The 24,541-nt window shown below is 32.5% G+C and overlaps 1 protein-coding gene, 1 long non-coding RNA gene and 1 pseudogene across 3 annotated transcripts; 2 read left to right on the forward strand and 1 right to left on the reverse strand.

Annotated features, from left to right (window-relative positions):
* Nucleotides 1-8,233: 8,233 nt before the first annotated feature.
* LOC140183751 (uncharacterized) lies at nt 8,234-11,981 on the forward strand. The gene is made up of 4 exons (XR_011879652.1): nt 8,234-9,636; nt 9,733-9,847; nt 9,952-10,099; nt 11,731-11,981. It is a non-coding gene; the product is annotated as an uncharacterized lncRNA (long non-coding RNA).
* Nucleotides 11,982-15,181: 3,200 nt separating this feature from the next.
* Nucleotides 15,182-18,813, forward strand: LOC112789988 (G-type lectin S-receptor-like serine/threonine-protein kinase At4g27290). 2 transcript variants are annotated; one of them, XR_011879653.1, is made up of 7 exons: nt 15,182-16,498; nt 16,796-16,900; nt 17,035-17,177; nt 17,253-17,460; nt 17,557-17,794; nt 17,899-18,023; nt 18,107-18,813. XR_011879653.1 is itself a non-coding variant. In XM_025832182.2 (7 exons), the coding sequence occupies exons 1-7, from the start codon at nt 15,220-15,222 to the stop codon at nt 18,413-18,415; spliced, it is 2,433 nt and encodes an 810-aa protein (XP_025687967.1). In that variant the 5' UTR covers nt 15,182-15,219; the 3' UTR covers nt 18,416-18,813. The 2 variants fall into 2 exon arrangements, 1 of the variants encoding a protein (XP_025687967.1); XM_025832182.2 differs by having other exon boundaries at nt 17,873-18,023.
* Nucleotides 18,814-19,757: 944 nt separating this feature from the next.
* LOC112789989 (G-type lectin S-receptor-like serine/threonine-protein kinase At4g27290) lies at nt 19,758-23,643 on the reverse strand (annotated as a pseudogene).
* Between the last annotated feature and the right edge of the window lie 898 nt (nt 23,644-24,541).

The raw sequence follows: 24,541 nt of genomic DNA on the forward strand, positions 1-24,541 counted from the left end.
CTTTTATGAGAATTATACATCACCTAATTTCCTCCATTCTTCCTTCACCGTTCTCAAAAACCCATCATGCGTGAACCACGAGTCCAAGCTACGGAACGGTCTTGGCTCGTCAAAAATTCTGCTGTCTTCTATAATCACTGGAAAATGATCTGATAACCCTTTTGGACCCCATCTTAGACGCATTTTCTGGTATACATCAAGCCATCCCAAAGAAACTAAGCTTCTATCAATACGACTGCATGACTGTCCCTTAAACCATGTGTACTTCCAGTTATTTAGCAACAAATCGATAAATTCCATATCATTTACCCATGCTCTAAAATCTTCTACTGACGCTGATAATCTAGTCGCTCCTTTCCTTTCTTCCAGGTGCAAAATTTCATTGAAGTCCCCCAAATAACAGAACGGCACATGACACAGCCCTGCAATATAACTCAATTCTTCCCAGACTGAAGCCTTCTCTGCTCTCTCATGCGGTCCATACACCAGACAGATAGCACAGTGCAAATTATCTTTTACCACAACTCCTTCTACATACAGCCATCTATCCCCTTTATAGCAGGTAGCCAATTTAAAAACCGCTTCATCCCAAATTAACAACAACCCTCTAGAAGCCCCGATCGAACTTACACACTCTCAGCAAGCTCTTTCACTTCCCCAGATACGAACTACATCCATTTTAGTCACTATCTCTTTCTTTATTTCTATCAAACCCATCATATCCAACTTAAAGTTACTTTTAAAATTCTTTAGCATACTAAATTTTCCAGCACCTCCCAACCCCCTAATGTTCTAGGAACTGAAAATCATTTCACATAATTATGACACACCTATTTTCGAGTCTTTGGCCGACTCCTTTGAACTTTTTCTTTTTGCTTTGCCTGTCGCCATTTTAGAGCAATAGCTTCATTCTGCTCCTGCAAGATAGCCATAATATCTTCCTCATCACTGAACTGAGCACCTGACTCAACAGCTAGTTTCCAAGCCTCTTTGTTCTCTGTCATTTCCTCTTTCCAGCTCAGTCTTTAGTTGCCACTATGAAGTTCACTGCCAGAATACGCGCCAGCTTCCATCTCTACACCTAATTCTATACTACTATCGTGATCTTTCTCCTGTTCTCTGCCCTTATGCTTAACCCAGTCATCCATAACAATTTCCCCCTCCTCGCGTTCTAAATCTGTCTCGCCTCGTAATTGCTGGTCTTGATCTGGTTTGTTGTAGCTTGTCATTATGCCATTCATAGTGCCATTGCTCGCAACTCCTACAACCTGCAACCTAGTCGTCTCCCAGAGATATTGGATTGGTTCTACATTCATGTCCGTGTCACGTCTCAACTGCTGACCTTCTACCTCTTCGGTCAAGGCTTCCCCAGCCATGTTTTTCCCTCTGGTATGCCTATCAGCCGCCGCCTCCCGTATGGACTCCCCTGGCGTGAGAAGAAATTCAGGTCCTTCGTCCCTCCCTAGTCGAGGCCCAGCTCCAGCGCCACCCATACGTTCGGGTTCTGCACCCATCTCAGTCACCTTCACTATCGGGTACCTTTGCCGACTCAACGTGGCACACGAAGCTACCGCCTCCGGCGCAAGAACTCCACATCCAACCTCCCTTCCAGGCCGCGTCCCAGCCTCTGATTCACTCACCCTAGGTTGCGCCGTTTGTGAAGCATCGTGGAGCATGATTTGCTTCTCATCCCGGGTCAGAATGGTGACCGGGTCAGGTCCTACCCAGTTTGGGAGGCCCTTGGGATCTCTAATCCAATGGTCCCTCTCCTTTCCCCAAACTTCATTTTCCTTACTACCCTTATTGGACCTATTAGTCCCTAGCCCAACTTTATTATTTGTAAAATCACAAATGTGAGTTGCATAACAGCCTTCATAAACACAAGATATTGTTTCTTCGGAGTCTATCTTGTTATTAAGAGCCAATGATCTTGTAGAATCCTCCCTCTCCTTTAATGCCGCATAATTTGCGCTCCAGTAATTAGAAATTGAATTCGTATGATTCCATTCATTCAAAATTAAGCTTAAATTTACCAATCTGTCCTTTTCTTGTTCATCGTTACTAAGGTTCACCGCCATCAGCACTGCCACCTAATCCTAAACCACCATCCGTCGTTCGTCGCATGTGATCAAATTGCCGCCAAGATCTTCATGCCGCACCTTTTCTCCATTTATTCTGTGCCTTTCCTCTGTATCATCCTGATTCTCTGGGAAGCATTCCTCTCGATATACCTCTCCCACTACTTCTCTTACAAGGACGTTGAACTCACTTGCACCTATTGTAACATGTACCCACTCATTGATCATATCAAAGACACGTATTAATCAGAACTCGACCCACACTAAACGAATTACATGATTCTGTCAGTTTATCGCATTCCACTATCTCTCCCCATTGCTCCCCAATTATGCAAAAAGTGTCCCTTGATCATGCATAATGCACAGGCACTCCATAACAATCCAACCAAATTCTTCTAGACTCACTTCTCTCAGTCTTGTCCCATCTCCAAACCTTATAAAACAACTTTAATAAATCATTCATTCTAAAGGTATAGGCTTCTTCAGCACTAAGCATCGTGTTAAACGTTATCATTGCTTTATATGCTCCCAGTTTTTGTACTTGTGTTACCTCTGACCAGTCCCTATGAATCTTTTGCTGTAGTGCTTTAAAATCGATCGCCAACTCGTACCTTCGACGATACTTCTCTGCAGCCATACGACATTCTCATTAGCTACCGGTACTTCTACCTTCTTTATCCATCCATTATTATTTGGGTCTTTGATGGGTGCATCCGACACCTGCCTTGCCAATTTCTTGTGCTCTACTCTCACATTTCTTGCCTGCGGATTGTTTTCTCCATCATCCTGTCTGGTAATCACCTTCACTTCTTTGCCTCTCGTGTTCTGCATCCCCACTCCCATTCTATACTTCACCTCTCTAATGAACAGTCTTTTGTCTCTCAACACCACACTGTTCATCTCTGCAACAGCCTTCAAAGCTCCTCCTTTTGTAGTGTACCGTATGAAAGCAAACAGATAGATATGTCCATTTTTATTCTTTTGCGACAGATATATGTCGATTATTCTGCATGTCCATTTGAACATATGAAAGAGTTCTCTCTTTGATATATCTTCCGGCAAGTTGTCGACGAAGATGGAGAAGGAATCAAGCTCCAAATGTTAATACTCTTCTTTGTTCCAAACCTAGGATCTTTAATATGTTTACTCTGTTTAGTTCTTTCCCCCCTGTGTTTCCCCACCTCACACGCTCTCGATCCCTCTCTCGCGCTCTCATGTTGTTCTCACTCAGCTGTTCTTTGTTCTTTATTATACAGAATATATTATCCACAACATAATAATTATAAAGAGTAAATTTAATTCGCCAATTTCTACAAATTAAAGAAAGTCAATTAAGTTTAACTAACCCTAATCTATAAGTCCTAACTAACTTAGTAAAAGATTAGAATTATCGAAAACAAAATTAATTAGCATCTCTAAATTATCAATTAACTTAGACATTACTAATTCAAGTTTACCTGAGTTTTTAATCCAAGCCAAGAATAAAAATCTACTTTATAGCTAAGTGAGGCAATCAAACACTTGGAATGCATAAATATAAGGCATCATAAATGGTAAGAATTAGTAAAATTTACTACTACCCAATTTAAAAAAACAATACTAACATCTCAAATAAGAAATAATAAAATATGAAATAAGCAATAATAATAATATAAGCCACATCTCTCTTCTCACCGCATCGTCACACCTCACCGTGCCATGATCCTCACCGCGTCGTGCTCTCTATTTGCGGCGTTCCTTTTCGTAACTTTGTCGTCGTGTCCATTCTCCTCTCTGTTGCCGCGTCTCCCACCTTGTCCACTTCTCTATCCTCTGGCTTGCCGTTGCGTCCCCTCATTGCGTCATTTCGAAAAAATCACCATCTTATTGTTTAGACTTTTTGTATAGAATGGATACTTACACCTCTATTCATATGGAAATTAATAATTATTAGTTAGAACTATCAGATAGATAGGGAATGGGGTCCCCACAAAGAATGGGGCCTTGTGGAGAATGGAAATGGGGAGCAATATCCCCCCACGGCGGGGAACAGGGGTGGGAATGGGGAGTAAATTTGGGGGCGGGGATGGAGAACAGGTAGGCATCCCCGTTCCGCCCTGCCCCATTGACATCCCTACTTGAGTTTCACCATTTTTTCAAGTTTTAAATATTTCTTTTCGTTAAATTTTAAATATTTTTATTTTATTTGAGATTTAAATATTTTTTTATAATAATTTTGGATGTTCTTTTTGCAATGTTACAAAATTAACGGTGAAAGGCACACAAAATACTGTAGAAAATTGATGCTCGTAGGGAAACACACGACGCGGTACAATTGATGATTGGTGGAAGAATGTGAAGTGAAAGAAGAGTGACGCATAAAATCAGCATTAAATTATCATTTTATTATTGTTAAATCAGGATTTTGTTATAAATTAATTAGCTAGTTTGTTAAGTTGTTGACATGAGGAGGCATAGTTGTCAAAACCAAACTGATAATCGAATCGGTTAAACTATTAGTTTATTGATTTAACCGATAAATTATTAGTTAAACTGGTAGAAATGGTCTTACGTAAATAAAAAATATAAAATAGTCAAAAATTTAAAAATAAAATTTAAAATATATATCTTTATTCTATTTTAAAAACAATTAAATTTTAACAAATTATAATGAACAAGTTATAATTTGGTTATTATTAAATACGTATATAAAATTCTAATATTTTTTATTTTTATATTAAAGTAAATATTTTTATTTTAATAACTAATTAATTAGTTTATATTTATTATATTGTTATATACTATATGTATTTATTGAAAAATAATATTAATAAATATTAGATATAATATTAATTATATCTACTAGCGGCTCAACAGGCACTACCGTGCCTGTTCAGCCGCTTTTTTTATGGGATTTAAAATTAATTATTTCAATGAATTTTAAAATTTTAATTTTAAATAACATAAAAATAATAATATAGAATAATCTATAATAATATAAAAATGTTCAAATTAAAATAATCATATATTACCTATCTATAAACAATAACAATATGAAAATGATTTAATTATAATGAACACATACATCACCTATCTACAAATCTACAAATAACATAATTCATATAAAATAATTATTACAATATTATTTTATCTTCTTCTATCTAACTCAAAGTCATAAAAAAACTCATAAAAATTATAATAGCATTTTTTTTTACCCATGTTATATAAAAATAGGTAATTTAAAAATAGGTAATTTGTTAATTATCTACCGTTGTTATATAAAAATAGGTAATTTAAAGTTATTCTGACTAAATTATATAACTACCATTATTATTAACATGAAAATAATGTATATTGACAATTTAAGAGTACATTCGATAGATAAATTACAAATAAATAGTACTAAGAGTACATTAACATAGAGATATTGTAGAAATAATTCAAATTAAATGGCAAATTAAATTGTAGAAAAAAAATTTAAAAAATACCAGAATTATCTACTAAATTTTAATAATAAATATATTATTAAACATTGAACATATATATATTTTTTATAATAATACAATTATAAAAATTGTTTGGCAGTATAATATTATATTAAAAAATTATTAAACTATTTAATAATTGAGATTATAATTATATAAAGTACATTAAGACAATATAATAATATCTATAATAATATTATTTAGGCCAATAATAAAAGATTTATGGAATCAAAATTTAAGAAAAAATAAATAATTATTAATTAAATAGATATAAATATAAATATATAGGATTTCTTCCCATATTTGGACTGTTTGGAAATGACAATAATATATTTTAAATGATTATATTTTACAGTGTATAATTTTTCTTTAGAGATAAATAATTCGTGAATATAAAAATTATATTAAACTGGTAGCATCTATAACTTATAATATTGAAATAGTAAATTTATCAATTTAAATTTATGTAGTGAAAAAATAATCACTTCTGATATATTTATTTTTTAGAAGGAAAAGTATAAAAAAAATATTGAAATTATCAACTAATTTTTTTTGTTATACAGTGAAAAAATTTAGGCTACAATTATAATATTAAACATATATCTAATTTAATATTTTTATAATGATACGGCGCGAGAAAATTTTAGGACAATAATGGAAGATCTATTGAATCAAAATTTATGAAAAAATAAATTACTATTAATTAAATAAATATACAGGAGTCCTATCCATATTTATTATCATTCGATTTCTTACTTGAATCAGTTTCGCTTTTATTATGAGTATTAAATTGTTAAAAAATTTATTCTTAAGATGAAAATAATGTAGGCTGAGAATTTAAAAGTACATTCGGTAGAGTACGGTAACATAGAGATACTGTAGAAATAATTCAAATTAAATGACGAACTAAATTGTAGAAAAAAAGTTTAAAAAATATACCAGAATTATCTATTAAGTTTTTTTTACAGAATAAGTAAATTTAATAACAAATATATTATTAAACAGTGAATATATATATTTTTCTTATAATAATACAGTTATAAAAATTTTATATTTGTATGATTTTATATTAAAAAATTATTAAACTATTTAATAATTGAGATTATAACGATGTAAATTACATTTAAGATAATATAATAATATTATTTAGGCCAATAATAAAAGAGTTATTGAATCAAAATTTAAGAAAAAATAAATTATTATTGATTAAATAAATATAAATATAAGATTCCTACCCATATTTGGATCGTTTGGTATATTACTTGAACCAGCTCCGGTGTTATTGTGAGTATATGTATATGTAAAAAATTCATAATTAAGATGAAAATAATGTAATTTGATAATTTAAGGGTACACTCAAGAAATAGATTATACATAATTGGTACGTATTAAGAGTCCAGTAACATAGATATATCGTAAAAAATAAATCATATTAAATAATAAACTAACAATATAAATTTATTATTGGAGTTTTGTTTTAAACCTTTTTAAACAAGTTTTGAGTTATTCTTATGCAAAGTTGTCCCTGACTTTGAATTGCTTTACTTGAACAGTGTCTCTCTTTGATGTGATTTGAACTTGTTTTGAGACGATATAACCGTCTATTGAAGTTTTAATAAAATCGCTTTCAATTCAGCTTATACTCCTTTACCTTATACTCTGAAAAATTCTGTATGTGATTTAAAATCGTTCGATTATAGTGTATCATCTTTTCCTTTTATGAGTAAAACTTTATCTTAGGTTTTCTTCCAACAAGATTGTAGTTTTCATACATGCTTGAAAAAGAAGAGAAAATACAATTTTGCTCTTGGCCAAATTAATCTTTTTATTTACAAAGTTTGTGTAATCTATTTCCACTTTAATTTATATTGAAATAATGTCACATTTACGCTTTTATTAATCTTTTGAAGGATGTTTGTTACCCATTTTCTCTTTTAGAACATGAAATGATTTCTCCTTAAGTTTTCCATTCTTTACGAACAATGCATTCGAGAATATTTTTAAACCATACTCTTGAGTTCTATACACTGTCTTTGGTTTGGATATCCTTCTTCTGTAAACCTCATATCTCTTGATTTAGCTTGAATTCGTTTCAAAATACTGCATTGGGTTTCATCTTATTGGTCTTATCGAATTCCTTTGATTCAAAAGTTACCCTTGTAGTTGTCAGTTGATTCTCTTTTTAACACCCTTCATTGCTTGTATATCCTTGTTTACTTGTGGTCTCAACAATTCTTTCAAACTCTTATGAATGTTGTCCTTCTTTTCTAAGGTTTTGTGTTCTTCTGAATAAACTCGAAAATTGTTTTAATGTCACGTGCGACCTTTAAGTATAGTAATACGATACGTTTGTTCCTTAAGATGTGTTTATGGATATGGAAGGTGAAGTGGTAAGTGTACGACGTTGTGAGGAGTTGTGAAAATTTCCTTTCTCGCGGAAGGGTTTGCAGATGTTAGGCTTATCGTCGGTCAGGGAGTTGTGAAGTGACTGATGGAGTTAGGAAGCGGAAGTTTTGAATTGGTACGAGGTCCGTGCGCAGACGTTATCTTGTTTGTTTGTTTACGTCAGCCTATTTTCAAACTTTTGCCTTCTAGATACCCCTTTATTTTAACAAAGGCCTAACTAGGACACTTGCACTTCTTGTGACATCTTTGTTTTGAACCATCTTGTAACTTTTGCTTTAGACCACACTTTTTTTTTCTTTCTTTACACCTAAGTTTTGCAAAATATTTGGTATTTAGAAAATTATATACATGAATACGCCATGACCTCTGCTTTTCTAAAATATACAAAAGTAAAGTATTCAAAACTGTTTTAGTATTTTAAGTATTAAGTTAATTTTCGAGGACGAAAATTTTTATAAGTGGGGTAGGATGTAAGACTCCTAAATTTTTAAAAATTATTAATAAATTATTTATGATATATTATATTTATTTAAGATTATATTTTTAGAGATTTTTATATAAAAGTTGAGTAAACCCTTATTTATTATTTAGAGTTCTTATAATTGAAAAATAATGAATAGTTTATATGCCTTAATTTTAATATATAGATTTTTAACCTTATTTTATAAATAAAAGAGAATTAATTTACTTATCTCTAATTTTTACTAAATTAGTATTTAACTGAAAATTATTTAAAAATTATTAATTAGAAGACATTTTTAAAGATGGATATTTTATATTTAATTTGATTTCTATTATTATCCTACTTTTTATTTAAATCATAAATAGCTTGTTTTATAAAACTTTATTCAACCGTAAGGAAATTATTTGAATGCTTTAATGCTGCTGCTTTGGAAATATAAACAAGACATAGCACTTTATTTTATTTAATAATTGTTATGATAACTAGATTTAGCAATTCTGGTTCTGATTTTAACTAAGAAAAGATTGGGAGTTAATTATCACTCACTTCTTCCCTTTTCCTTTTCACGCTAAACAAAACCCTAACCCCTTCTAAGCTTACCCTCCACCGCCACACTCTTTTTCCCAATACCCAGCAATACCCAAGTACCCAACGTAACTCCAAAAAAAAAAAAAAAAAGAACCAAAAGAAAGAAGAAGAAAAGGGGAGGGCTGACCACATCACCAGCGCAGGAGAGAACCGAGGGGAGAGAGAGAGTGAGGCGTCTGAGAGAGAGAGAGTCAGAGGGAGCTGCTACGCCGTTGCGAGGGAGAGGAGGCGCCGCTGCTGTTATTGCCTCGCCGTCGCCGATTGATGGAGGGGGAAAACACGTGACTGAGGGAAGCACCCAGGAGATGCGAGGAAGAGGAGCCGCCGCGCTTTGCCGCAACCAGCACCATCGTTTCCTGCGCCGCTGCTGAGTCAAGACGTCGCCACCGAAGCCTATCGCCGCCATTCGCGCCTCTATCGCCGTCCGAGAAGCTTCCATGGTCGTTGCCGTCGAGCTCACAAGTGAGAGAAAGAGAGTTGCATGTGAGAGAGAAAGGTGTTGCGCCGCCGTTCTTTACTGTGCAGCCACCGCCACACCTTGTCATCGCTAGAGCTGCCACCGCCGCATGCCACCGCCGCTTCTCACCGCCAAGGGAAAACCTTGCCTACGCTGCTGCCTTCCAGGCTAGATTCACCGGTAACCCTGCCTCTTGCTTTCTTGAAACATGTTCCACTTCTATTCTGTTCCACTGTTTTGATTATTGTTGGTGTCTCTGCTGCCTTAATTACTCAGATTAATGCTCTCTGCTGCCTTAAACACTCAGATTAATGCTACTGCCGCCAGAACGGGTTTCCTGGTCTAATTTCTGCTTCTTGTGGCTCCACCGTTCTGTTTCTCTGTAGCTGCAGTTAGTCTTCCATCTAAAACCCTTATAATTATTGATGTCATATGCTTGTTTTGATTCAATTTTTGATATATGTCCTTGTCTTCGGTTTCTTGAAACTATTTCAGTCACTGTCATTGCAATTCATATTGACACGGTTGTTATAAGAGGTGTCGGGCTGTTGTTATTTCCATGGGGGTTATTGTTGTCACTGTCGCCATGAATTGAAAGAAAAGGGAATTACCACGATAAATTACGCGAACTCAGCTAGTTGAGGTAGGGATGTCTTTCTTAAATTTGTTTTCCTTTTCAGAGTTGTGATAAATCGATATTAATGCGTGAAATACATTTCTGTGATTTCGTAAGTCTTATGAATTGGATTGAGCTGTTTTGAATGAACGAGATTATTAATTTGATTGACAGATTGATCGATTGAGAAAATTGGGTGTTTTGATTAGTTGAATGATATTGTTAAAGTGGTTTTTCTTGAATTATCGGATGAGATTTATTATTGGCATTTAGTTTAACTTTAGAAAAGGTTTGATTTTAGAAAAGATTGAATATTGAAATCTGATTTGATGCCGGAATCTGATTTTAAAAACAAATTTGGAAAGGACCTGATATTTGAAAATGGCTTGTTTACTGAGAATAATTTACTATTTTGAAAAAGGTGCGAACAAGGTTTGAGGAATGGTTTGGTTTGAAACTGTTTGAGAAAACCGAGAGTTCTTAATCATTGATTGGATTTTGGATTTTACAGTTTTCTTGGATTTCAGTATGGTTGTGAAAATGGTTATTAGAAATGATTTGAATGATTAACAGGCACTTGGTTTGGTTTGGTTGGGACCCGGAAAGGGTGGCAGTGTCCGAGTTTTAGAGGAGATGCTGCCGAAATTTTATAAAAATAGAAGTTTTATTTGAATTAGTTATTTTAAAAAGGTTTAATTTTAAGCATTATATAGTTTAAGATTACTTTATTTATCAAAGGAAAAGTTATGTTTGAATTGGGAATTGTTAGTGAACGGAATGGAAAGAAGGACGATGAGGATTTTCTTTGAAATATGATTTTGAATGAAATCCGATAAAATTGGAAATGAGGTATGATTGATGAATGATAATGATGTTGAGAATGACTTAGACATTGATGAATGTTGAATGAATTATTTATATGGCTTATGAAATTGAAATATCTGAGACACGAGTTTCCCTGGATAAAGTGCTGTGGCTTGCCACCATGTGTACCAGGTAGAAAATTCGATACTCTGTTGACCCTACGACGTAAGTGTGACCGGGCACTATATAAATTCCCGGGAATGTTACCCCCATTGAGCAATATTGGTTATTTGAGAAAAAGCTATGCATAGACTCTTGGGGATGCACGTCGGGGGACAGTCTAAGGACAATTCAGACTTGTCGGGTTGGCTGGATAACCGACAGATGAGCCTCATCAGCCATAGGACAGGCATGCATCATATGCATTTGTATGCTTTGCTTGAGTTTGAACTTGTTTTGGTTTGCCTAATTGCTAAACTGTTCTTAACTGTTACTTGAACTATTTGCTGTAATTGCTACCTACTTGTGTTTTCCTTGTCTGTTTTGCCTGTGTTTGTTCTGCCGTGCTACATTTGAGAATGAACTTTGGTGCTGAATTATTGATTGTGCTGTTTGAATGTGTGTTTGGTTTTTGATTGAGATTCTCTTATAGGAAAGGAAAGGTTTCGGATTTCTAAAAGATTAAAAGTTATTTCTTTGAAAAGGTTCTGAACGATTATTCATTGGTTTTTAAAAGATTCATAAGGCAATGATAATCACTGAGCTTAAAAACAGCTTTCTTATTGAATATCTTCTTATGACAACTTTGAAACTCCGTGGTGAGACCGTGTGGTTAAGTTCTCACCCCCCTACAGGTTTACCTTTTCAGGAACCGGGTGAAGAAGCATTAAGAAGAGTTATACTGCGTTTGGTTTATATGCTGTTGTATTGATTAGATTATTTTTCTTCCCTCGTCTTTGTTATTACAAGTTTGTAAGAGGGATAGGAATTGTATGTTTTATATGTATAATATATTGAACTATTATGTAAGGAGTCTTGTATATGAATGTATGCCTGTTTTGTATTTTTCTTAAGATAAAGTATTTATTTATGGTTTTCAAAGAAATCAACGATATAGTGTCGAATCACAGGCTCCTATTTTATTATTTAGTATGTAAAGTGGTCGTAATACTTCTTGCTATTAGAGTAGCGCAGCCGGAAGCGTGACTTCTGATAGAGAGGGTGTTACATTATGGTGAGAAGTATAATTTAGAGTACCTGATATAGAGTATTGTTGAGGAGGTATATTTGTGATATCTTGTAATGGTGTTGCCATGTTAGTTGGTCCACTTGATATATCGATTTGTTTTCCTCGTCTAATACTCTCTCGGTAAGGTGTTGCTGCCTCTATTCTTCACTCATATTTTGTCTTCGTTGTCTGGCATAGTCTTGCCAAGTTCGTCGACCACTCTCACGTGAATCTTCCATTGGTATGTTGTCAACTATAATTAATCAAAGAAACATATAAAAACAATTATACACTTTTATTTAATGACAAAAAATAAATTACAGAAGATTTTACATTATATTTAGGCGAAGTGAGAAGAATGCAGGAGAAGACAGAGGAAAAATGAAAGAAATTTTTTCTATTACGGAGAGATATGAAGTAACCAGTGAAGTGAGAGAGATTAAGAAAAAAAAATGGGAATAATACAATTGACGGAGTAATTGATGTGAGAGGAATTAACAGTGGAGAATTAAGTAGTAGAATTTTGTAATTGATGCAGTAACGTGATGTGAGAGAAATTAACGTGGAGAAGTTATATTGAGGTGAACGTGGATGGAAATAAAATAGCAGAATGTTGTAACTGGAGGTAGGTTACTAAAAAGGATAAAAATGGAAAGAAAAATTGGACACCAAAAATGGGTTTTCCCATTATATATTGTTATAGATATTGTATACATATTAAATATAATATTAATAAATATTATATCTAATATTTTTATTTATACATATTTAATTATATTTATATTAATAATTATGAATAATAATAAATTTAATTAATTTAAATATAAGTGAGTATAAAATTAAAATAATATTTAAAAAAATTATTGTATATTTTTATTATATAATTAATAATTAGTATTTAAAATAATGAAGAATAATATAGTATAGTCACAAGAAGGACATGCAAGCACAAAAAAAACCTAACTTTGAACCATATCTTTATTAATTTTAGAAACCCGCAAGTTTTGACCGGTTCTAATCCTTAAATGATTCAAAAATTAAATCAGACCGTTTAAAAATTCGGTTCATCGATTTTCTATAATTCAAGGCACCATTTGACGTTTTGGATAGATTTAGTTGATTAATTACTATCTCGTTGCAACTTGCGATCATTGATTGAGACGGAACCATTGAAATTGATATTTATGATGGCACCTATCTTAAATTTCAAGGCTCTATGACTGTTTGATTGTTACAGATGATATGAAAAATCAAAGCAGGTGTAAAAAATGTTGGATTGCCCGAGTTACACGGCCATTTTAGTTTCCTGGCATCTATTGGTTCATTGCGCACAGAAAGAGTCTACTCATTTTTGGTTTATTGTTATTTAATTTAATTTAATGAACACTAGTTTTACTAAGTAAGTTAATTATTTGCATTAAATTCATTACTTTTATGGCATTTTCATTCTCTACTGAGAACGTGTGGTTTGTTTTCACCCCAAAATCTTCCACCCTTTTAGTGACAGGTTTGAAGATTCAGTATGAAGTTGCGGACGATTAGTAGATTTACTTGTGATACCTGTTGTTTTTATAGAGTTCCCTCGTCTATGTTGCGTTAGCTTTTATTTTGTCCAAAGGGATAGGTATTGCCTTCAAATTTTATATTGAATTCATTTGTATAGCATTTATTATTATCAATAATTGTGTGATTTTAGTTACTAAAAATAATTTTCTGGTATTTTCTTATAAACTGAAACGCGATATCGACGTAAATGCTCAGTATTAAATAGATAATATAGGAAATCAGGTTCGTAACGCCTTACTTTTGGTACGATCATACGCGCTAAAAGTTAGGATGTTACAATCTGTATAACATTTTTTTTGGATGAATTGTGTAATATTGTTTTTAAATTTGGTTTAATTATGCATTTTATTCTTATATTTAATAGTATAATTTTGTTTCACACAAAATAAAATTATTATCTGTTTGTTTGCCTTTTAAGTGAGTATATATATTTTTTTAATTAAATTTATTTAATACAAAATTTTTTATCATTATCTTCATATTTAATGTTATAATTTTGTTTCGCACAAAATAAGATTATTATATATTTACTTGCTTTTTACGTGATATATATATATATATATTAATTAAATTTATATAACACAAAATCTTTTATCATTGTGTTTATATTTAATATTATAAATTTTTTACACAAAATAAAATTTATTTAAATTTTAATATTATATACATAATATATATTTAATATTATTTTTTCTAAGATTCTAAAATATCTTTTTTTCTGGATTTGGTGTATGAATTTTTAACTTATTTCTTTTGTATTATTTATTTTAATTCTAAAGTCCAGTAATTTTTTTATGTACATACATGTTATAATTAATACTAGAGTGAGACCTGCGCAATACGCAAAAAAATAGATTATTTATACTATATAGTGTATTTTAATAAATGTTATATTAAAAATATTTTACAAAACATATTATTTTAAGATTTTGAATTTATTTATTTTAAAAAAATACATAAATTATTTATATTAGAGTTATACAAAATTGCATCTTCATTTTTTGTCATTTTTTTATTTGCATTAATTGCTACACTTTGTCTTTTCATGCATTTTTTTATTTGTAAATAATTAAAAAAATGAATGAATGAGAATGAAAAATATATAAAAATATCTTAAATTTTAAAAATTTTTGACAATTGGTATGAGAGATTAAAAAATAAAGAGTAGTAGGAGTCTTACTATATATAAATTGTAAAATTTGAATATGTTATAGAATTTATAAATTTGTAACTGAAATTTTTTATAATTATTATTATTATGACACTTTTAATGTATATTTATTACATTTAATTAGCACTTGATGTTTTAATTGAATAATAATATATAAGAATTTTTTGTTTTAATTTTTTTTAAACATTTTACTAAATGGTGATTGGTTGATTTTCATCTTTTACCAAATCATTAAAATTGTTGATGTGGCATCGTTAGCAAAGAAAAGATACTTCAAACTTATTGTGAAAAAAGTTAGTATCAGCTTTTATATATTATAAATAGATTTTGTCAATAAACCAACCAGGAAAGCTCATTCGGGGCTCGTGAAAGACATTAATGAGAAACTTCAAAATGTTACTTATTTTGTTGTTTCTAGTATCCTACATGAGAGGCTCGACTTCTTTACACAGTTTAGGAATGAGTGAATGTATTCGTGATGGTGGCGAGACTTTGCTTTCAGCTGATGCAAGTTTCGAACTGGGTTTCTTCAGCCCTGGAACTTCAACAAATCGATATTTGGGTGTCTGGTACACAGATGTATCAGGAAAGCAAACAGTTGTGTGGGTGGCCAACAGAGAAACACCACTCCACAACAAGTCAGGGATCCTCATGTTAAACGAAATGGGGATTCTTCAACTTCGCACCGGGGCAAACGCTACTATTCTTTGGTCGTCCAAGGTATCAGACGAAGCCTTTAAATTGAGTAATTCGACAGCAGAGCTCTTTGATTCAGGAAATCTTGTGGTGAAAAGTGGGCAGGATGAGGGCAGCTTCTTGTGGCAGAGTTTTGATTATCCCTGTGACACTTTGATGCCGGGAATGAAGCTCGGACTAAAATCTGGCATAGATAGATATTTGTCAAGCTGGAAAAGTACAGATGACCCTGCAGTGGGAGAATATTCCATCAAAATTGATCGTAAAGGGTATCCGCAACTAGTTCAGATGAAAGGATCCTTCATTAACGCTAGAGAGGGCTCATGGAATGGCATTTATTTCACTGGATATCCGAATCTGCAACAGAGCATTTTTAAACGAGAATTTGTATTCAATGATACAGAGGTGTATTATGAGTTTGATATACTTGATAGATCAATTTTCAAAATATTTAGAGCCACCCCTTCAGGTGGTTGGGAAAACATGGTATGGACAAGTCAAACTGCCGAAACTACTACGTCCGGGGGGCAGGATGCATGCGACAGTTATGCATTCTGCGGTTCGAATTCTGTATGCAACATTGGTGATAATGTTGCGTCATGTGAATGCCTCAAAGGATATGTTCCCAAGTTTCCTCAACAATGGAATGTGTCATATTGGTCCAATGGTTGTGTTAGAAAGACTAGGAAGACTTCATCGGCGTGTAATAACACACAAGGCTTCTTGAGGTACAAAGACATGAAATTGCCGGACACATCTTCTTCATGGTTTAATAAGGCAATGAATCTTGAGGAATGTCAGAAGTCATGCTTGAAAAATTGTTCTTGTACGGCTTATGCGAATTTGGATATTCGTAATGGAGGAACTGGTTGTCTGCTTTGGTTTGATCACCTTATTGACATTCGGCAATTCTCACAAGAGGGTCAAGACCTTTACATCAAAGTCCCTAGTTCTGAGTTAGGTAACTCTTTTGTTTTTAATTCTTCATCTCCTTTTCCATTTTAGTTTCTTGTAGAATAATTAGGTAACTTCTGAGCAGGTTAAATTAATTTTAGAAGAAAGTGTCTTTGGTAGTTACCTCAATTATATGAATATTATGGTATTGCAATTAGAGATGACATGCTTAAGGTGAGACCATTATTTCCTTTATAAGGATTCAACGTAAAGAAACAATAAAACTTTGCCAATTTCATTCAATCGAGCTACTGTCAAAATTGTTGAGTAATTGTGTCCTACATCTGTGTTGATCATAATGTAGCTAATGACCATGGAAACAAGAAGATAAAGACGGTAGCAATTGCTGTTGGAGTGATTATTTTTGGATTAATCTGTTGGGTTATCATAATGCTAATTAAATATCCAGGTAAACACTGTAATGATATAATTTTCCATATAGGCATTGTACAAAAGAGAAATTAGAAAAAAAATTTGTGCAAGTTCTACGAGTAATGGATTCATATTTTGTATCCATCCATTGTTGTTTTTCCAACCAATCAGGGTTCGCAAGAAATATAAGGAAAAATAAACAAAGACAAGATGTTGATCTCCCAATATTTGATTTCTCAGTCTTAGCTAAAGCTACAGACAACTTTTCAAGCAACAAAAAACTTGGAGAAGGTGGTTTTGGACCAGTATACAAGGTGATAAGAAAATCAACCCAGGACTTTATTTTTTCTTAACATTTTTTTATAATACAATTTTATTTATCTTTTCAGGCTACTATAAATGGTCAAGAACTAGCAGTTAAAAGACTTCCAAAAAAGTCTGGCCAAGGATCAGAAGAATTCAAAAATGAGGTAGTGTTAATAGCCAAGCTTCAACATCGTAATCTTGTAAAACTTCTTGGTTGTTGCATTCAGGGGGAAGAAAAAATATTGGTCTATGAATACATGCCTAACAAAAGCTTGGATCACTTTGTTTTTGGTAAGAACTATTTCAATTTATATAGAAATATGTTTATGGCAATTTTTAATATTTCTACAACAAAAGTTATGCTAAGAATTGTACATAACTGATTAGATGAAACAAGAAGAAAGACAGTAGATTGGCTTAAGCGTTTCAACATTATTGGCGGCATTGCTCGAGGACTTCTTTATCTCCATCAAGATTCTAGACTAAAGATTATACATAGAGATCTTAAAACTAGTAATATTCTTTTAGATGCAAATTTAAATCCCAAAATATCAGATTTTGGCTTGGCTCGAACCTTTTTTGGTGATCAAGTTGAGGCAAATACGAATAGAGTTGCTGGAACATAGTAAGATATTTCTCCCTAATTATGACTTGTTTCTCCATATTATGTTTGTTTATTTTAATTACTAATTTATGCTTTCAGTGGTTATATGCCTCCTGAATATGCAGTACATGGACAATTTTCAGAGAAATCAGATGTATTTAGTTATGGTGTGATAGTATTAGAGTTGTTAAGTGCGAAACGGAATAGAGAATTCTCAGATTCCGAAAACTACCTTAATCTACTTGGACATGTAAGTAAAATTTTTAGAGAGAACTAAAGAGTCAATTTTGGATGATTTCCACTCTACTAATTTGATTACCAGCATGATTTTAGGCATGGAGATTATGGACTGAGGATAGGCCACTGGAACTATTGGATGAAGTGATAAGGGAAAATTGCAACCATTGTGAAGCGATAAGATGCATACAAGTGGGCTTACTATGTGTGCAACAAAGACCAGAAGATAGGCCAAGTATGTCATTGGTGGTTCTAATGCTAAATGGAGAGAAAATGTTGCCCAAACCAAATTTTCCTGGATTTTACATTGATAGAGGTGTTCAACTTCAAGCAGATTCTTCATTGCCGAACAACACATTCTTTTCAGCTAACCAAATTTCGATAACAATATTAGAAGCTAGATAGAATATGGAGAAAGGAAAGGGTCGTCATCATACTTTTATGTATAAATTAAGCTGACTAGCTAACTCATTTTAGGTTAAAAAACGGTTTATTCATGAAATTTTATACTTTTTTATTTGTTGTTTTTGGTACGAATTTTTGTTTCTCTTGTCTTTCGCATATAATTCAGACATATGTGTGTGAAATACACAGACCTTAGTAACAAAGGCAACTATGTATACTTGCATGTTGGGAGACTATGTCCGGGTTAGCTACCGGATGTGTCGGGTTCTGCCAGTTTAACCGACATGTGAGCTCATAGCCAGTAGGACAGACATGCATCATATGCATCTATGTGACATTGTTTGAGTGTGTATATTATACTTGGTTTGCCTATATGAATAATTCTGTTTAACTACTAATTGCTATACTTGATGTAAATACTCTTGATTGTGTTTGAACTGTATTACTTGTGATTGTGACTGTTGGTTTGGATTATGGTGGTTGGAGTGTGAATGTGTGATTTGATTTTGTATTGCGTCGAAGGCCGTGATGTGATATTGTTTTGGACCGAAGGCCGTGATTGGATGAATCAGTGATAAGTTTGATGAAATTACTCCTTTTGGTATATACAGGGAAAGATTACGATATATTGTGTTTAATTGGAATTTTAATAAATTCAAAATATGAATTTGAATTTTGGATAATTAACTAATAGTTTTCGAAAAGGTTTTAGTTTTTGGATGATTAACAGTTGATTTTCAAAAAGATTTATAAGACGAGCGATGATTACTGAAATCGAAAAATAGTTTTCTTTTAAATATCTTCTTATGACAATTTTTAAAAACCCCTTACTGAAAATCAGCGAAGACGATTCTTAAAAACTCCTTACTGAAAATCAACAAACACGATGTTCTCACTTCCCCTATAGATTTCTCTTTTCAAGACGGACGAAGAGTTTAAGGAGTTTCTTCCGAGTATCTGAATGTATTCTATATTATTGTATATACAGTTATAGTCTTTCCTCGTCTTTATTATTATATTTTGTAAGAGAGATAGGAGTTGTAATGATATGTATCTATTACTATTTATAAGTTACTTGTATACGAAATTTGGTACGTTTATATGTAAGTACATGTGTGTGTGATTTAAATTGGGTTATATATTCATGCTTGATTGAAACGAAAAAGTATTTTCGGTTTTCAAAGAAAACAGCGATACAGTTTTGAGTTAAAAACTCATATTTTATTATTAAATATATTGAAGTTGTCATATTCTCGCTCAGAGTACAGCCAAAAGTGTAAAATTCTGATAGTAAGGGTGTTATAGTAAACATTACTAATAAAACTGTATAAACTCATATCCATGTAGATAAATTTTAGAATAATAAGGCAATTTTTCACTAAATACTCTTTTAAAGTCATAAAATAAAAATGTGTAATTGCATAATACCGTACAATTCTTTTAAACCAGCAATGTATTGAATAATTAGTAGGTTCACCCTTGTACTTTTTGTCTTTGTACTTTATCTAGCTTCTAACACTGTGATGGAAACTTCATTTCGCGACATGCAATTTTCCAACAAAGCATCTAATTCAGGAATGGTATCTCTTTCAATGTAAAATGCAGGAACTTTTGGATTGGGCAATAATTTTTCACCATTTAGCATCAAAACAACAGATGACATGTTAGGCCTATCTTCTGGCCTTTGTTGAACGCATAGTAGGCCAACTTGTATGCATTTTGTTGCTTCAGAAGGTGTGAACCTTTCCCCTAATGCTTCATCTAGTAGTTCTAATTGTCTTCCTTCACTCCATAGCCTCCATGCCTAAAAGAGAAGCAAAGAAATTAGTGTATTATTAGTGAGTAACTAAATATACATACTAATTAGTTAGATAATCAAGTTATTGTGCGTACGTATCCAAGAAGATTATGACACTGTTCTGGATCGGAAAATTCTCTGATCTTTTTTCCACTTACAATCTCTAAAACTATCACTCCATAACTGAAGACGTCTGATTTCGTAGAGAAATGCCCACGTACAGCATATTCAGGAGGCATATAACCACTAAAATATTCATTTTTTAAGCAAAAGTTAGTTGCATTCCAATGACATTAGAAAATAATAAAAGAAAATGCTAGCTTACTATGTTCCAGCAACTTTAGTTGTATTTGCCTCAATTTGATCTCCTAACAATGTTCGAGCTAAGCCAAAATCAGATATTTTTGGATCCAGATTTGCATCAAGTAGAATATTGCTGGTTTTTAGATCTCTATGAATAATTCTTAACCTAGAATCTTGATGAAGATAAAGAAGTCCTCGAGCAATGCCACAAATAATATTGAAACGCTTAGGCCATTCCAGCAGGTGCCTTCTAGTTTCATCTAGCAGCCATCAATTACAAACAAGTATGTTTAGTATATATACCAGTTGCAATACTCCAAAGTATCATAACCAATGGATAAACAGTAAGAAACTATCATAAATATTTTAGAGCAAATGATAAAGGCTCAAACCGAAAATAAAGTTGTCCAAGCTTTTATTGGGCATATATTCATAGATCAACATTATGTCTTCTTCCTCTATGCAGCATCCAAGAAGCTTTACAAGATTACGATGCTGAAGTTTAGCTATCAACACCACTTCATTTTTAAACTCTTCCAATCCTTGTCCAGAATTTTTCGAAAGCCTTTTCACAGCTAACTCTTGACCATTTGTCAATGTGCCCTGAAGATCTTTCATATTCACTAGTTAGAAAATTTTTTATTAGAAATGAAATTTAAGTTTTTGGATAAGTTGTATTTATTTATTTTTACCTTGTATACTGGTCCGAAACCACCTTCACCTAGTTTGTTACAGCTTGAGAAGTTTTGAGTGGCTTTAACAATGACTGAAAAGTCAAATGTTGGTAGATAAATCTCTTCTTTTTTCAGTATACTTTCATAATGCTTCCTGTAAATAAATCTTGCTACCCCTGATTGGTTTGAACATAAAATGAATAAGTAACTATCATTAAATGTGGACTAGATCTTAATTAAATTATGCTTAATGTACCTCGCTTTCTGAGTATCAATGCGCAGGCACATGTTAATCCAAAAATAATCCCACCAACTGTTATTCCTATTATTAGCATCATCTTCTTTCTGCGGCCATTATCTGCAACATAAATATATGAAAGATGCACACATTATTTGATTAATCACCAATTATTAAGTTACTAATTTCTTATGACTAAGGGAATATGTATTTAAATTATGTTTTCTTGCTTGAGGAAGTTGGAATTAAAAAATAAAAGTATAACTAACAAGCATCACTAATATAACTTCCTTGATATTAGTTAGCATAGTCTGGTAATTAATCCTTGTATATTACTGCCTTTGATATTCACTGTCTACATTGAATTTTGTAACATTCATGATATGACCCTTCAATTATATAAGTTACTCTTTTCTGCCCCTATGGTAGTAGGATAAGATACAACATAGAAATTGATCTTAAAAAGGAAATAGAACACAAATAAAAACATTTAACAAAGAAAAGAAGGCATAGTATGAAGAAGGGCGTAAGCATCCCAGGTTAACGCAGGATCTGGGAAAGGGTTGCACTAAAAAAGTGTAATGTATGCAGTCTAACCTTATAATTACATGAGTAACTGTTTCCACGGCTTACTCAACCGCTCGAAGGCTCCAGTAGGTGAATGGAGAAATTAAAATATAAAATTTTGACGGGTAATCTTTCTTGAGTGATGTCCAAGTATAAAATGCATTAAACTAATGATGAGAAAGAAATGGTGAGTACCTAGTTCAGAAGCAGGGACTCTGATATAAAGATCTTGTCCCCCTTGAGTGAATCTCCTCATGTCAACCATATCATCAAACCAAAGTAAACAGCCACTCCCTCCATCAAGAACATACAAGTTCGAATAAGAAGTACAAGAACAATTCTCCAAACACTTGTTTCGACAATCCTCAAGGCTCAAGATCTCATTGAACCATGAAAAAGAAGTGTCCGGCAATTTCATCTCTGTATATTTCCAGAACCCATCACTGCTACTTCCATTGACACAATCAGATTTAACATTCCTCGCAACACAACCGTTAGACCAATACGATATATTCCATTGTTCAGGAAACTTAGGAACATAGCCTTTCAGGCATTCACAGGTTGGAAGATTACCATCGAGAATGCATACAAAGTTGGCACCGCACAAAGCGAAGCGTTCGCACTCGTCTTGAACGCCGGTGGAGATGACATTTCTGGTGTTACTCTGATTAGTCCAAGCGTAAGTTTGTCCTAGGCCAGAAGCTCTTAGTTTATATATTGAGACAATTGATTTGTCAAGTATATCGCATTCTAAAAACACTTGTTTATCATTCATGAGAAATCGTTGTCTATATTGTGACAGTTGATGAGTTGGATAACCTGAAAAACCCACTCCATTCCAAGATCCTCCTCTGAATATCTTTTTTGATCCCTTGAATGTGAAAAACTGTGGATATCCTTTTGTTACTATTCTTAGAAAATACTCTCCCTCGGACGGATCATCGTCGCTCTTCCAAGATGATAAGAAATATTCTTTTCGAGTTACTAAGTCCCATCCGATCTTCATTCCTCCGGCACGAACGTATCGCCTGGATAATCAAAACTCTGCCACAGAAAATCATTTCTCTCCTTGGTTTCTGTATTCTTCAACACAAGATTTCCCGAGTCCAAGACTTGCGCGATTGGATTACTCGATTTCCCCGGTGTGTTGTTGAATGAGGACCAAATTGTGCTGTTTGTGCCACTGAGAATCACAAGTGCACCGTTTTGGTTGAGTTTCAAAACTCCGGAATTGCTCTCAAGTGGTATTTCTCGGTTGGCAACCCATATAACTGTTAAAGGGGACACATTTTTGTACCATATACCTAAGTATCGGTTTGTTGAATTTCCAGGGCTGAAGAAACCAACTTCAAATGTTCCACCTGAAGAGACTAAGGTCTCACCGTCTTGAAGAGATTGATTCAGAGCTAAACTAATAAAACTACCTAGTGAAGTGGTGGTTCTTATGAAGGAAAGTAGAAGAAAGAAAATAAGTGATAACATGATGATGGTGTTGTCCATAATTATTTTGATCTTTCCTCAAAGCAATAATGGCTGCTTTCTTGGTCACTGTACTAGGGAAAACGGTTATGAAGATGTGTAAGTCTCGGTTAGATAGCATAATTCTGATTAGGCATCAAAATAGGATGATTCCATCATAATTAATGGTTTTAATGAGGAGAGAGTTTTAAAGGGTGCTCATGAATGAGAACAAACCTTAGTTGCTTTATTTTTGTACATATGATGTACAATTTATTAATAAAAAAGTATAAGTCGAAAATATTAAATAATATGAATAATAGATATATTCAATTTAATATTAAGTTGATTTATGGGTAAAGTAGGAATGATTCTGGATGAGTAAACGCGTCCATATGTTGAATGAACATTGTTAGTCTCCATTGTCGTTAGTGAAAAAACTTTTTTCCCAAGTCAATGAGAAAGTCCGTGCGGCAACAATAAACAAATAATGTAGTGTTGGTTGGTTTACCTGCAATAGCACACTATAGTAAATGGTTAAATTCGTTGTAAAATATTTATTTTTTAAATTAATTTTTAAATTTTTGTAATTAAATTAAATTTTTAAAAATTTTAACTTAATTATATTAATTTTTTATTTTTTTTATAGATGTCATCAAAATTTGTTAATAATTTAATATAGTATATTAAGTGAAATTACAATATATATTTAAAAATCTTAATTAATTATTAATATATTAAATTTATAAAACTAAATTAAATTAAAATATAATTAAAGAGAGATTTTGAGGCATTTGAATTTTTTAATTTGTGGTTAATTTAATTTAATTTTATAAATATATTATGAAATCACTAATTAAAATTATTAGATGTATATTGTACTGTTATTTAATGTGTCAATTTTGATGTTAAAAATAAAAAAATTAACATAATTAATTTAAAATTTTTAAAAGATGAATTTAATTAAAAATATTTTAAAAATTAATTTAAAAAATAAATAAATTTTTTAGGACTAATCTAACAAGTTACTCTTCTTAATATCTCTGTTGACATCGTCAAACTTTATAATTGAAAAGATTGTCTTTGAA

This window comes from Arachis hypogaea, chromosome 3 (assembly GCF_003086295.3).
Source record: "Arachis hypogaea cultivar Tifrunner chromosome 3, arahy.Tifrunner.gnm2.J5K5, whole genome shotgun sequence".
Taxonomy (NCBI): domain Eukaryota; kingdom Viridiplantae; phylum Streptophyta; class Magnoliopsida; order Fabales; family Fabaceae; genus Arachis; species Arachis hypogaea.

Coding starts and splice junctions, on each gene's coding strand:
- LOC112789988 (XM_025832182.2), top strand. CDS start 15,220: ATGAGAAACTTCAAAATGTTACTTATTTTGTTGTTTCTAGTATCCTAC. Junction 17,178..17,252: donor GTTTTGGACCAGTATACAAG/GTGATAAGAAAA, acceptor TTATCTTTTCAG/GCTACTATAAATGGTCAAGA. Junction 17,461..17,556: donor CTTGGATCACTTTGTTTTTG/GTAAGAACTATT, acceptor ATAACTGATTAG/ATGAAACAAGAAGAAAGACA.